Here is a 15188-nt window from a genome sequence, read left to right as displayed (position 1 = left end):
TAGTAAATATCCAATATATTCTGAGGAAAATCTACCTCACAATTACAATCTACCCACTATCCTGCTTTGCGGAGGGAGGGAGGAAGGGAGAAGAGAGAGAGAGAGAGAGAGGGAGAGAGACAGAGAGAGGTGGGTGGTAATAAAACGATAGGATGCAAACATTTTCACAAAATAAAAACTGAAAGTCTGAAAGATTTTTAGGGCTTACCAATCTTCAGTAGAGTACCCATAATCCTCAGGTTCAGGGAAATGGCTTCATAGAGAGCAAAAGGAAGAATAGAAAAAGAAGGAAAATAATCACAGAAAGGCTAAAAAAAAAGAAAAGCATGAATAGAGGAAGTTAAGGAAGAGAATTTTAGTAAATTTCAAAAGAATGGTGGTTAATAAAAACAAGTACATCAAGATGACATATAAAACGTAATTGGTGGAGTCTTAAACATGCAGGATTACTAAGGTATAGTCTCAGACAGCCAAGAAGTTCATTGATATTTAAAATACAAGTAATTTTTGATAAGATATGCCATACACACATATATATGCATATGCACCGAAACCCATACAAATCTATATGGACAAATGCAAACAGTTGGCCTTTTAAATTTGTTGGTGGCTAAAGTCAATTGACAAACTAATCTTATAAATAATGCAGCCAAGATAAAGCAAGGATTCATTAGGGAGACATAAACATGCATTACTATGGGACATTTTGTGAGACTGCAAATTTCCTTATTCTTTTTTGAGGAGATACTTTCAAGACCCTATGGTGATATATGTGTGATAAATTAACTACTCATTTCTTGCTTGCATAAAGCAAAGATAGTAACACAATTCTATTTTACCACAAAATTAACATTTTAAACCAAATTACCAGTCAAAATATTTCCACTGTAGCAGTAATTCACTACATAAAACCTTTAACCTCAAATACTTAATGTGTTCAAAGTGGCTCAATTACTCTCATACATAATATGTACTAGTGAAGTCTAATACAATAAAAGTTAAGTATTTGATTAATTTCTTTAACAAATATTTACTTTCAAACACAGGAACACTTCTTAAGTAGATAGCAAAGACAGAAATAGTCACTGTAACATCAAAAAATTAATACAATTTCTGGGGTTAAACATGACTCAATTATTATTCATCCAATGACATTAACAACAGGGAAGTGTCACAGAATTTAAAAAACAAATATATCACCTCTTGAGAATACAAGTTTAAGATAACCCAAAGAAAAGAAAACAAAAGGCAAAGATTCTGGCTCAAAAATTTTCTTTGTTTAATGGTATTTTAAATGATCCTGGAGGAAAGGGATTTGGTCCTTTAAGAAGCTGATGGCTAGGATACTGTTCTAGTTTCTAGTTTCTATATTTTCAATGTCTGGGTAATTTTCCTCCTTTCCATTTAGCCAAATCAACCTTGATCACTCCAGCATTTCTTGGATTTCTAAATTCTCTCTCTGCCTCTTCTCCACATTAACCATCCTCTAGAAACTCCTTATCAGATCTTCATCTCCCAAGACTACTAATTTAGTGTTCCTCTCTTACATGATCATCTTACTTCCCCCCCTTCAACACACACTCAGCCAGCTCTCATCACTCCACTCCGCCCTATTTGGAGTCTATTAGCGCATTCCCTGGATATTGTCATTTAAACATTATTCTCACAAATGTCCTCTGCTCCTCTGTTTCATCATCTTATTGCTGTACCAATCCAAGACACTGAATTATTGCTTACCATTCACTTCCTCTGTTGCTGCCACCAAACCTAAAGTCACAAAGTCACGCTTAACTAGTTCATTACAAATTCATGCTAGCTAGCTTCAAATAGGCCTTTACTGAGGCTTAGTGGCTCGTGCCTTCTTTTCTTTTTCTTTTTCTTCAACCATTTTCAATTTGCTCAACACTCTTTCAATAAACTCTCATTCTGTTCAAAAGCCATAGCTCCACACTCTCCCAACCTTGCTGTTCCTTCTTCCATTCTTGGTAGACTGGCCAGTCCTCTACTTAGGTGAGCAAATCCAGGTCAACAGGAAAAAATACTCATTTTTCTCCTTCTTTTACCTATCTAGATGGAGAAACAGAATGCTGGGGTGGAAATAATGGGATCTGTAAGGGGAAATGATGACTTCATCTCAGCATTCATAATAGAAAAGGAAAGGAAGGGTAGGCAGAGTCTGAAATGCAACTTAGTCTTTAGGAGAGCAGATTCCAAAGGGTTAAAGGGATCTCATGACCTAAAATTCCCCAGAAGTTGGCTACTAGGGCAAAGAATAGCAGAATAGATGGCAAGCTCTTAAGAATAAAATTCTGGCCAGGCATGGTAGTACATACCCATAATCCCTGCTACAAGGGAAGCCTAGGGCTGGTGAATCACAAGTTTGGGAGTTCTGAGATGTCATAAGGATAAAGACTTTAAGGTTTCCTCACTAAGTCCAGCACTAATATAGTGAAACTCTGAGAGCAGAGGGTCACTAGTCTGCCAAAGGAGTGGGGAACCAGCCATGGTTGGAAAAGTAGAGTAGGTTAACTTTTCTGTGCCAATCAGGGCTGTGAGTGGCTGCTGTAGAAAGAAAAGGAGGGGAGGGGACAGGAGGAGAAGGCAGGGGTTAAGGGGAACAGAATAGAGCAGAGGAGAGGGAGAGAGAGAAGGAGAGGGAGAGGAGAGGAAAGAGAACACTTCAGGGGGAGAGGAGAGGAGAGAAGAGGAGAGGAGAGGAGAGGAGAGAAGAGGAGAGAAGAGGAGAGGAGAGGAGAGGAGAGGAGGGGAGAGGAGAGGAGAGGAGGGGAGAGGAGAGGAGAAGAGGGGAGAGGAGAGCAGAGGAGGGGAGGGAAATTCTGAAAGCACAAAGAAGTTCTAATGAAGAGGTATTGGGGAAGTCGTCTAAAGGAACCGATCCAGATGTACAGGGAACTCTTCAACCGGTTAAGACTTTGCAGACATAGGCACAGAATATGGAAAGAGGGTAGATAAAGAAGAGACAAATTTTAAAAGAGAAAGAAAGGAAACCATGGCAGGGCTCTGTAAGGATAGTGTCAGAAGCACTAATATTCAAAATGAGCTGATAGTGGCAAGAAAACCTGAGGACAAAAAAGGGTGTTTTTCTTTTTAAAAAAGCTATATTGGCAACGAGGCTTAAAGAGAGAGTGCTGCTACTTGGGACAGATGGGACAAAATTGTAACAGACAATGGATAGAAGATGGCTCCTCAAGTTTTATTTTGGCACTGGAAAGAACAAAAAAAATTGGCTTCTAGGGAAATGAAACCCAAGATAACTAGAGATGTAGTAGGTAAACAGCTAACTGCCTTCACGAAGTTTAATTATCAAGCCTCAGTGAATACAATCCCAGGGTACCAAAAATAACTGGCAGGCATTTGAGTGTCAGTGATTCCTGGAAGATTTTGGAGACTGGGAGAGAAATTGCAGGAACCAAGAAGGGAAAAGTCTCTGTTTTTAAACAATGGGCCAGTGAGCCTTAACTTCACTTTCCATTACTGTGCCACAGTATAATACAATGGATAGACAGCTGGCCCTGGAGTTAGGAAGACACGAATTCAAATCTATCCTCAGACACTTACTAGCTTTGTGAACTTTGGCAATTTACTTAATCTGTCTACCTCAGTTTCCTCAACTGTAAAGTGAGGCTAACAATAGCACCTACCTTACGGGGTTGTTTGTAAAGACCAAAGGAGATATTTTTTATAAAGTTCATAGACCGTAGAAGCCACTTAATAAATGCCAGTTCCCTTCCTCCTGCTCTCAGGTAAAATCCTTGAAATTATCATTATAGAGACAATTGGAAAACATTTAAAATAGGAAGTGGTGATCACCAAGAACTAGTGTGGCTTTATCAAGAAGACATCATGCAAGAATAGATTCATTTTCTTTTCAATACTTGAAGAGTGGGGGAAATGGGTAGATAGTATTGACCATGATTTTAGCCAAGGATCTGAAAAAGTCATTCTTGTTATTCTTGAGGACAAGGGGTATAGATGGGGGTTAGATGACACGTGCGTTCAGACCCAAAGAGTAGTTATTGATGATTCAGTGTCATTCTGGAAGCAGATGTCTAATGGGGGTATTTCCAAGGATTTGTGCTTGGCCCTCTTCCATTTAATATTTTAATCAATGATTTGGTTGAATCTACATAGGGCACCTTCATGAAATTTGCAGATGACAGGAAGCTGGGAAAGATAGCTAACATACTGAATGTCGGAGTCAGGATCCAAAAACTATCTTCACAGAACAGAACCTTGGGCCAAATTAAAAAAAAATACTAGATGTCATAGGAACAAATATAAAGTCTTCCACCTATCTAGTTTTTAAATTCTATGACTAGCAGAGCTTGGATGAAGGTCAATTCAGCTGAGGATTATCAGGAAATTTAGTGGTCTGCAAATAGAATGTATATGTAATTTCATTTGGCAGTCAAAAGTAAGTTAGGCACATTATACTGGCCAAGGAGAGTTTATGTCCATTATATGCCTTCTAAGAGCAAGGCACAATGCTAATCCTGCCACACAGCACCCTTGTCAGACAAAACTGGAGTATTAAGTTGCGTTTGGGGTATGTTTCAGGAAGGTCAGTGACAAGGACTGGTTGGAGGAACTGGGAATATTTAACCCAGATAAGGGAAGGCTTAGGGAAGGGACACATGAAAGACAATTATGCAAAAGAGCATATCTACACTTGATCTGTTTGGTCCTAGGAGACAGAAGTGAAAGCAATGGATAGAAATTGTGAAGAAATAAATAAATCTCAGGCTTTATGTTGGGAAAGGCTAAACTTAGGGAATCATCCTCCCAGTCAGAGCCATCCCAAAGTGGGCTCTCCTAGGAGAGAGTGGATCACCTCCGCATGAGAGGCCATGAGGCAAAGGCTACTTTTTACTACTTGTTAGGTATTCTAGTACATGGTTCCTGAGGTCACTTCTCTGAGATTCTGTGGGCAGCTTTCCCCTTCAATTCCTCTCCCACTGGCTTGCATACTGCGACACTAGCCTGGATCTCATCTAAATGCTCTAAATAGTCATTTCTCTACCTCCTTTGCTAAGGTCTCTTCTTCCTTCTGTCCCTGAGGTCAAAAGAGTCCTCCTTGAGGTTTTCAGCTGCTCATTCCCTTCTATAGTCTCTCTTTTAAGAATGCTATATATTCTTCTGGTTCAACTACTGTCTCTCTATTGTGTCACCCTGATTTCACTCTCCAACTCCCCATCTCCAACTGCTATTAAAAATTTCCATTTAGATATCCTGCTGTCACTTCAAATTCAACATGCTGAAAATCAAGTTTATGATCTGCTCCCAACTTCCCTATCATTGGTAATGGTACCACCATTCTCCCAGTCTTAGTTCTTATGCAAAAGATCTCAGTCAATTTAAATTCTTCCTCATTCCCTCAGTACTCATGTTCAATCTACAAATTCTGCTTATCTTCCTTCTCTTTCCCATTACCACCACCCTAATTCATCACCTTACCATCTCATCCCTGGGTAAGAATCTTTAACTAGATTCCTTGCCACAAGTTTCTTTTCATCCTCAGAGCTAAAATACACAAAACTTCTAAATTAATTTCCCTACATCATTGATTTAATCATTTCATTTACTCACTCAAAAATCTTTGCTGGCAGCCCATGTGAATGAAAGTCCAACTCCTAACCTGGCTTTTATTGCCCAGACCATTGTTATCATGCAGTCTTCCTCTGTGAGATTACCTGTTAGGACCACTTCTTTCCCACATATCTCTGCTCATGTTATTCTTCTTCCCACCTGTACCATCCATCTAAAGTTCCTTCCTCCTTCCTGTATACCTAAATACTATGCAAACTTCAAAATACAGCTCAAAATCCACTTCCTTCAGGAAGGCTTCTCAGACAAATTCAGTCTCATCACCAAACAAGTACTTAACTTCATCACTCCTCCCACAATCATGTATTATATATAGTCTTCTGAGATCTTTTATTTTTGTCTTAGTATTGACTTTTCACATGCATTTGTCTTATCTTCTTAACCAGACTATAAATTCTTTGAAGGCAGGCACCTGGATTTTTTGTATCTCATGGAGCATCTAGCCCAGAATACATAAAACACACTTAATAAATATTCTTGATTGCTTTACTTTAAGTAGTTGCAAGAGATTAGCAGGATCCAGATTCTTTCAGTGTTAAAGACTGTCCTCTAAAAGCCCAAAGCTGCAGTCTTTGTTGATAGAAATTAAATGCAGCCTGTTCTAGGCAGATTAGCCAATGCCAGAAGTGTCCAGAGCTAACAAAATGTGTTAACATGTTCCTCCTGTTAAGCAGATAACTGTCACAGATGGAAAACGGCCAGGAGCTATGAAAAACTCCTAGGGAAGTCTTCAAATTGAGAAAAAGTAAATATTTAGGTAAGCATGCTTAATAGTATTTGAGTTTGGTGACAAAAATATCTAAGTACTAATGTGATTGTATTATTTTAACCTTTATTTTAACTTGCATATCATGGTTATAAAAATACAGAATAACCAAATATGTGCTGTTGGTAATTTCATTTTTTGTGGGAAATGCATTAACAAGTAGGTCATTTGCAAAATACATCTCAATTATTCTGACTTGAAGAAGAATGGGCCTACGCACTCAGAAATAGGACCTCAATTTACTTGGTGGTAATTACTCAAAGAGTGAGGCTAGAATCAAAGAAGAATTAATCACTCTATAGAGGCTTGCCTTGAAATCTTAAACTTTTTAAGTACTAAAAAGAATCACAATTTTTAATAGTTCCTCATAATCACAAAATGTTATTGAAAGTAGGAAAAATAAAATTCATGTACACAAAGACATTTCACTTTACTAAAAATTTCTTTTTAAAATCAGCTGACTTACAGTGTGCAGTTATCAGTAGTTTTTATAACAGCACATTGCTGCTCACCCCATAATGTATTGGTATGTTCTTTGTGGCTCATGACCTTATTTATTACTACTCAAAGATATAAGAAAAAAAGTTCATCTCACTACCTCTTGCGCTTATTATTGTGTCTGGCCTCTAGATTGTACTTCACTCTCCAATCCATTGGTCTGAGCATTCTTCTGCTCAAAAACCCTTAATGGTTTCAGAAAAAATATACCAAATGCTAAGCCAAAACAAACTGAAGGCCTTCCAGAGTCTGGCTTCAACATATCTTTTCAACCCTATTTCAATTACACTCAATACATTTCTTTAATGCAGCAAGGCACTGTGCTAAGCTCTCGGGATACACAATTTTTAAAAAATGACTATTTCTACTCTCAACACATTTGTAGTCCATTGTAGGAATACAATATCTAGAAGGCTAGGCACATTTAGGGTATAGTGTGACAGTGGATAATGGTCTCTGGGGCAAATTTGGAAAGGAAAAGTAGTTTCAGTAGGCAATCATGAAAGTCTTCATGGTGGAGCTGGCTTCAGAGTAGTAAAATTACATCATGTGGAAATGAGCATGGAGTGCATTCCAGGAAATAGGGACACTTTGGATGAAAAGCACAGAGACAAGATGGAAATATTGTGTTTGGGGAATGTCTGGTAGTCCCATTTGGCTGGAACATAGAGTTTTTAACAGGAAATAACATGAAAAAAGACTAGAAAGATATGCTGGAGCAAGTCTGTGAATAGAAAGTTACAAAATTGGTAAAGTACCCACACTCCAATTTGCCAAGATGATAGCATTATCTATCAGCCAATTCTGTCTCTGAAGAGGGTTTTAAAAATTGCCTATGTCCATTTGAAACAGAGTCACACACACATACATACAAATATTTTTACTTCGTAAAAAAATTTTCAAGCCTGATACATCAATACTAGAAAATCACATCTTAGCTATTAAATATTAACAAGTGAAAAGTAAATCATTTAATGATCATCATTAATTTAATAAATTTAAGATTTTTTCTGATTGTGATTAAATTATTTTAATATCTTTTCAAGCATGAAGTGAAAAAAATCATAACCATCACCATGAGAAAAAGATTAAATACTCTTTAGTTAATTTTGAAGATTATGTGGATGGATATGTCTCTAAAGTGATAATTTTGGTGAACCAAACAAGCTATATTCATTAATGCCTAAAGGAGCACTACTCCAGTTATAATATAGTTTAATTTCTTTCCATATATGCTATTTCACCATTGTATCTCACCACATTAAAGATTATAAAATTTAGGAATACATCAATCTATTCCATTCACATCTCAGTAATTTAAGGTCTAAAGAAGTCTATCTGACTTGTTAGACATTTTGAATCACAGAACAATCCAAAGAAATTTAACAATATTTTTAAAATATAGTAAACATATTAAAATAATTTTCTAAATAAACTCAAATGACAAAACATTAGGTTTCAAATCCTTTTACTCCTAGTTGAAATTGATCCTTGCCTATGTAAAAGCCCCTTCCTTACTTGTTAAAGATGTTGGGAATGTTGCCATAAACATAAAACCCCACGAGGAAATCAATAAGAGGTGGCTGATTCTAAACATATATTTCGGGCAGAGAGAATAACATTGATGACATTTTGCTATCTCTTGGAGACAAGCTTCCTCTTTGCTCAGCTCTGCCATATGGGGCCTGAAGGAGCACTTTAGCTGCTACTATTGCTATAATGTTGAATACATTTGCACGGGGGCAAAAGTATTAGCAGAACCAAGCTATTTTCAGGTACCACTATTTGCATACCAAGATGAGGGTCCTGATAAACCTCCACAGAAATGTATTTGACAATAAGCACATTTTACTATCAAGTTAAAGGTTCACCTTACTCTCAGCATGGAAGCGTGCTGACTACATCTTTAGGGAATGGAGCAAAGATTAGCATTTCAAATGGCAACTTTGCCTACAAATCCAAAATGAGTCCTCAGGTGTGTGCCATTTGAAAATGAACATTAGAGAGTTGGTATTTTGTGGGGTTTATGTTCAAATATAAAGGAAAGATGGACATTTCCATCTAATTCCTTTAAATGAACACTTTTCAAGAAATGAAAGTGCTTTAAACAGGTAACTCTAAGTATATAATTTTAAACACTGATTTACTGCTATCTGTGCATACATGTGCACATGGGCATATGAGGGGAAAAGATTGAATGAGTATGATCGTGTGTGAACATGAGAGTGTTTTAATGCCTAGAGTGCTTATTTTTTTAAACATAGTAAATAAGAATGGGACCAGGAAAATTCTGTAATATTGATCCAGCTTCAAGGTGGACCATAATCAGAAAACACAATATTCCTCTTTAATCACATCTTTCTAATAAATGAAGGCTCTGTAAAATTAATTCTTTGACATTACTCTGCCTTTATCAAAAAGCAGCACTTCTAACAACTTAGACAAACATACTTTGTAAAAAGGAATAGACTCTCTCACACTAGGACCTGGGAGCCATTAAAAACCTGATCAAGATTTAACCCTGAGAAGCACCAAGATTAAAACAATTTAAATATGAGGGTGTCACAATTAGAGTTGCACAAGACATTAAAGGACCACAGGTCTTGGAACACAATATATAGAAGGGCAAAAGACCTGGGGCTTCAGCCAAAAATATTATACCCTTCAAATTTAAGTATTATCTTGAATGAAAAAAAATATGGACATTTGACAAACCCTCAGACTTTCAAGACTTTGTTAAAAAAATCCTCAGCTTAATAAAAGATTTGACATACAAGAACCAAGAGAAACATAAGGTACATACCAAAGACTGACTATAAAGAATTCATAAGGATAGACTGTTTACCTTTTATATAATATAAAATGTAAACTGTATGTCCGAGATTCTTATTAATAATTGTCGAGCTCATAAGAAAGAGGGGCATACACCTGACTGTGATGTGAATTAAAAAAGTAAAACCATTTAGAAACAGCTAAAAAAGAGTAACTATTTTATACAAAAAAGGTACAAGAGGAAGAAAGGACATAGAGGATTTAGATGGGGGAGGAGGGCTGGTAGTTCTGGTAACCTACTTTCATCAGAAATGGGTTTAAGAGAGAACAATACATATATATTTAGAAAAGTATAAAGTCTTCTAAATTTAGAAGAAATGAAATGGTAGGGGTATAGTGAGGGGGGAGAGGACAAGGGAAGAATTAGGATAAGGGAGGGATTTTTAGAGGGGAGAATGAGGGAATAGGTAAATGGAATTTAGATTAATGGGAATGGGAGGATAGGGAAGGGTTCCCTAGAGGGGGGAAGGCAAGTAATAGGAAGGCAATGTAGTGGGTAGAAGTAAAGTAGAGGAGGCAGGAAGGATAGGAAACAAAAGATATGTACAAAAATAAAAAACAAAGATCAGAGTAGAGTGTGTTTGGGAAAGTATATGTCTATACACGCATGTATATATGTATAAGTGTATGCATATATCTGTATGTGTATGTATATATCGAGAAATATATCCAAATTATATTATAGCCTTCTGGGGGTTGGGGGAGGGGAAAAAAGAACAAAGCTAAAAAGTGCACAGCAGAGAACAAAAGAAAACACAAGGAAGCAAAGAAAAGATGGACAATTCTCAACACAAGGTGTATTATTTATCATATAGGCTTTCTGGAAATGAAAATTTATTGTTACATATTCTGAATCCTCTCCTACGTTCTGCTATGCACATTACATGCTTTTTTTCTTTCTTTATATTTAAGTTTCAATATTTAAGTTTATGATATGTTTTTGTTTTTTTTCTCTATTTTGTATTTGTGTTCTGGTAAAATAAAATAAAAAAACTGTTTAAAAAAAAATTTAACCTTGGGAGAGAAATGACAGCAAATTAGGAAGGGACTCCTCTTAATGGGGCAATAAAATCATTTTACTTTGAAAACTGCCTGAGTTCAAACTGCAGTTTATAATATAGGCAAGATATTCTCTACTCTTATGCCAATATGCTTGTGATCCTACTACTATTGCAGAAGATTAGCTGAGGTCTTCAGAAAATCCTAATAGAGAGCACTGGGGAGGATAACTTCAGGAAGGTCCTGACAGCCAAAATTCTAGAACTGAAAAGGGAGCGAGCTGTGTGGAAAAGGAAAATAGACAATCAAAGTTAAAGTGACTTTCAATTGAAAAGAAAATACTGGGTAAGCTTGTTATTAAGAATAATACCAGTTAGAGGAAAATTCACCTTCAATTTATGTTGAGGGAGGAAATAAACAAGCTAAGTTAAGCTGAGAATTTAAATTGAACCTATATAGGACATTCTTTAACCGGGAAAAATATAACAAAAGAAAACAACTTACCCATAAGCAATTCCGGCTATTGTACATTTCTTAAACTGCATTACATTGCAAGTCAGGGTACCAGTTTTGTCAGAAAATATGTATTTAACCTAAACAAATGTTTAAAACTTCATATTAAAATTCTAAAGCTCATTTTCATCCTTGTCCATTAAATGATAAGCATGAAGAGAGGAACCCAATCTACTTCCTGTTTTGCTTTTCACTGGCAAATCAATTTTAACTGATTTGTTTCTACTTATCTCTGAGCAGTTCAATTATTTTCCAATATACTTTACAGTAAGCTTCACATATGATTGCCAATGAAAATAAATGCACAGTGGAATCCATTCAGATTGTATAGTTTATGGTAACGAATGGCATAAATATGTCAAAAGTAGTATTGCTTATTGTCTGTAAATAAGTAAACTGCTTATCAGGGTCTCCCAAGGCAGCAGATAATGAACTAGGAAGGTATGGTATTTAGGGAAGTGACGTCAAACAATAATAGATCTCATCAGGCAAGCATAACTGTCATTAAACGTAAAGTTGGTAAATGGCAATAGTATACAGGAAAAGTTCTGCCTTTTATACTGCCATGAACAAAACTTAAGTGTTTTTAGAGTGTTAAGTCTAAGTAGGAAGCAACTATTGATCCAAGAGATTCCTTCCTATTGATCATCTTTATGAGATGTCAATTAACACTCACTCACTCAATAAGCATTTATTAAGTGCCTACTATATTCTAGGCACTGTGCTAAACACTAGGAATACAAAAAGCAGCAAAAGACAAACCCTGCCCTCAAGGAGCTCAAAAACGAATGGGGGAGATAACACTATATACTAACTTCTCCATTTATACCAAAAAAATATAATAACAGTCATAAGATCATTGGATCTTATTCAAAGATTCATAGATTTAGAGCTAGAAGGAAGCTGTGAAGTTGTCTAGTACAAATACCACATTTTAGAACATGAGGATGCTAAGTCCCAGAGAATTTAAATGACCCACCCAAGGTCATATAGTTATTAAGAGCCAGGGATTATCTATAGATAATAAATCCTCTATATAAATTTTAGTAGTAAATCCCTATGCTTGCTTAATAATTTTATCTTTAGAGCATAAATTTCTTTAGAGAACTCTCTCCCTATAATGACATCCCTTCCCCAGTCATTTCATAAAACACATCCATGAACCAAATGCTGGTTCAATAGATTAAGTGATCTGTCTAGGATCCCCCAGGTCAGCTAGAAACAAGTCTGATTCCCATTCTCATATTCTGAGGTATTTCATTTACCTGGCCAAGTTCTTCATTAAGATTGGATGTCCGAGCCATAGCAGAAGTGTCTGTAGGTTCATAGTGCATATCTAGATCCTAAAAATCAAACCAAAAGTGAATATACACTCATAAATCAGGTATTTTCCATCAACTAACAATAATTAAACTCCTATGATAAGCCTCACAGTTCCTGTGACCCAGGTAAAAACTGAGAATACAAAGAAAGGCAAAAAACAATCCCCATTCTTAAGAAGTCTAATGGGGATATTGTCTGTTCTTTAAAAAGACAGAGACAGAGATGGACAGGCAGACATTACTTAAGGGATGAAGTCAGGGAGAGGAACAGTAATTTCATTGGTATAGGGAACTCCTAGGTGAGGAAACAGGGCAGCCAGGTAGTTAAGTGAACAGAGTGTGAGGCCTGAGGCATCCTCTTGAGTTCAAATCCAACCTCACACACTTACTAGCTGTGTGACCCCAGGCAAGTCACTGAACCCTGTTTGCCTCAGTTTCCTTATCTGTAACATGAGCTGGAGAAGGAAATGGTTGTAAACTACTCCAGTATCTCTGCCAAGGAAACCCCAAATAGGGTCACAATGAGTTTGACATGGCCAAAATGACTGAACAACAAGAAGGTGTGGAAACTTCCTCTACAAATGTAGATTGACACCTTCTGTACAGCTTAGAGTGGCCTAGAGTACAGAGAGATTAAGTGATTTGTTCAATGTCCAACAGACAGAGGCAAAATTTGACCTTGACCTTGACTCCTCTACGCTTTGAGATTCTCTACCTACTATGTCAGTCAGTGGATCAGTTTTTAAATCTTTAATGATATCTGATTAAAACTTTACCAATCCAAGTGGTTGCTTAAATGATAGCAATACATTTAACCACCCACATACAGAAGACAAGCTCGATTTCATCCAATTTTTCTGAAAACATTTAATGATAATACCACTGCCTTTATCATAGTTTTAAAAACAACTTAGTCTTAATATATTTTAGAATTCTAAAATAAAAGAGAAAACACAGGGAAAAGTTGCTCACCTGAGGATTTTTCTATTTGGTAATAATACATCAGAATCATAGATTTTTAGGGCTTACAAAGTCAAATATCATTTTGTCCAAAATATTCATTTGATAGATGAAGGTTAAGGATTTGGCTAAGCTTACTCCAGGACAATTTGTTCTTCTATAGCTTGACATTAAGCAATTTCAACTCAGGTGGTACAACTAGTTATAAACAAAATCAGGAATAGAATTTAAGTCTTTTGATATATAGTGCAATCCTCTTTCCAATGCACCATGTTTCACTTAGTCTAGTTTGAGCAATTAATACTAACAATTGTTTCACTATTAAAGCTCATGTGGCTACTTAATACTCAATTATAGATCTTTCAAAATATTCTATAAATCAGAAGTCCCATTAATTCAGACAGTATTATGGCCATTAATCATGAGTTAGTAAAATTTTATTGTTACATTTTGCCAAAATAAATATATCTTGCTTATTCACTTCTATAGCCCTGCAAAGTTAGTGTATTTATTTTGATTTTAAAGGCTCACATTTTTAAAGAACCATAAAGTAGTCTATAACAAATAATTTATAATATACTTATTTTCCAGTGTCAAATACAAGAAGAAAAATACATATCAAATTTGATTTCTTAATTTACGGTTTAGACAGCCCACTTCAAGTAATCCAGATATATGAAGATAAGTGAGACAAAAAAGATTATTTGCTTTATGAAATAATTCTATATTTTTCCAAGTCTTCACATTATTGCGCCTGTAAGTAGTGAAACCTTAAGTCCACTTGGAATATAATTTTATTTACAAATGTGAGTTACGTTCAAAAGCAGAATTGATGGTGATTCAAAAGCAGATCTTTGCCCCCAAAACCACTTTTCCTCTATATTTTCTTAATTCTGCTTAGACCACTACAGTTTTTTAATTCACCTATACCTCAGAATAATCTTTAACTCTTTCCTTTCTAACATCACTTTCACTCCTAAGGCAAAACCTGTAGATCTTACTTCCCTATAATTCACATCCATTCCTTCCTTACCATTACATGAATTATTACAATTAATTCCAGTCTCTCTTCTCTATAATACATTTTCTATACAGCTACCAAAATAATATTTCTATGACACAGATCTGATCATGTCATTCCTTAACTTCGGTGGCTTTCTAGGGGCAGCTAGATGGCACAGTCAAGAGAGTTTTGAACCTGGAGTCAGGAAGACCTGACTTCAAATAAAACCTTAGACATTTACTAGCTATATGTCTCTGGACACATAACTCTGTTTGCCTCAGTTTCCTAATCTGTAGAATGGAGATAATAATAACACCTACCTCTTTGGGTTTTAGTTAAAAATCAATTGAGATAATATTTTTAAAGTGCTTAGCATTATTCCTGGCACATAGTAGGTGCTACATAAAAATGTTATTTGTTATTATTATTGTTATTAATTATTATCTTTAGAATAAACTTGTCAGTTTGGAGCCTAAGGCCCTTTGCAATGTGTCTTCAATCTACCTTCCTAGTTTTATTTCATGTTTCTTGCCTTCAAGTACTCTATACTCTAGCCAAATTGGACTACTAGGAGGCTTAACCCTTAAGAGAGTGCATATGTGTCAGTTATTAGTAACAGCAGTAGGATTACATGAATATGTGAAGCATTTATGGTTTTATCAGCAAGGTA

General features: G+C 36.0%; 1 protein-coding gene across 1 annotated transcript in view; it reads right to left on the bottom strand.

Annotated features, from left to right (window-relative positions):
* Positions 1-15188, bottom strand: part of ATP8A1 (ATPase phospholipid transporting 8A1) — a 297433-nt gene that overhangs the window by 180971 nt on the left and 101274 nt on the right. The window contains exons 13-15 of the mRNA XM_036763200.1: positions 12499-12576; positions 11225-11313; positions 209-253 (exon numbers count right to left, since the gene is read on the bottom strand). Of these exons, the coding sequence (XP_036619095.1) occupies positions 209-253; positions 11225-11313; positions 12499-12576 (212 nt within the window). The remainder of the gene's footprint in view (positions 1-208; positions 254-11224; positions 11314-12498; positions 12577-15188) is intronic.

This window comes from Trichosurus vulpecula, chromosome 6 (genome assembly GCF_011100635.1).
Source record: "Trichosurus vulpecula isolate mTriVul1 chromosome 6, mTriVul1.pri, whole genome shotgun sequence".
Lineage (NCBI taxonomy): Eukaryota > Metazoa > Chordata > Mammalia > Diprotodontia > Phalangeridae > Trichosurus > Trichosurus vulpecula.
Note: the sequence above shows the minus strand (reverse complement) of the source record. Positions and strands in the feature narration are given on the sequence as shown.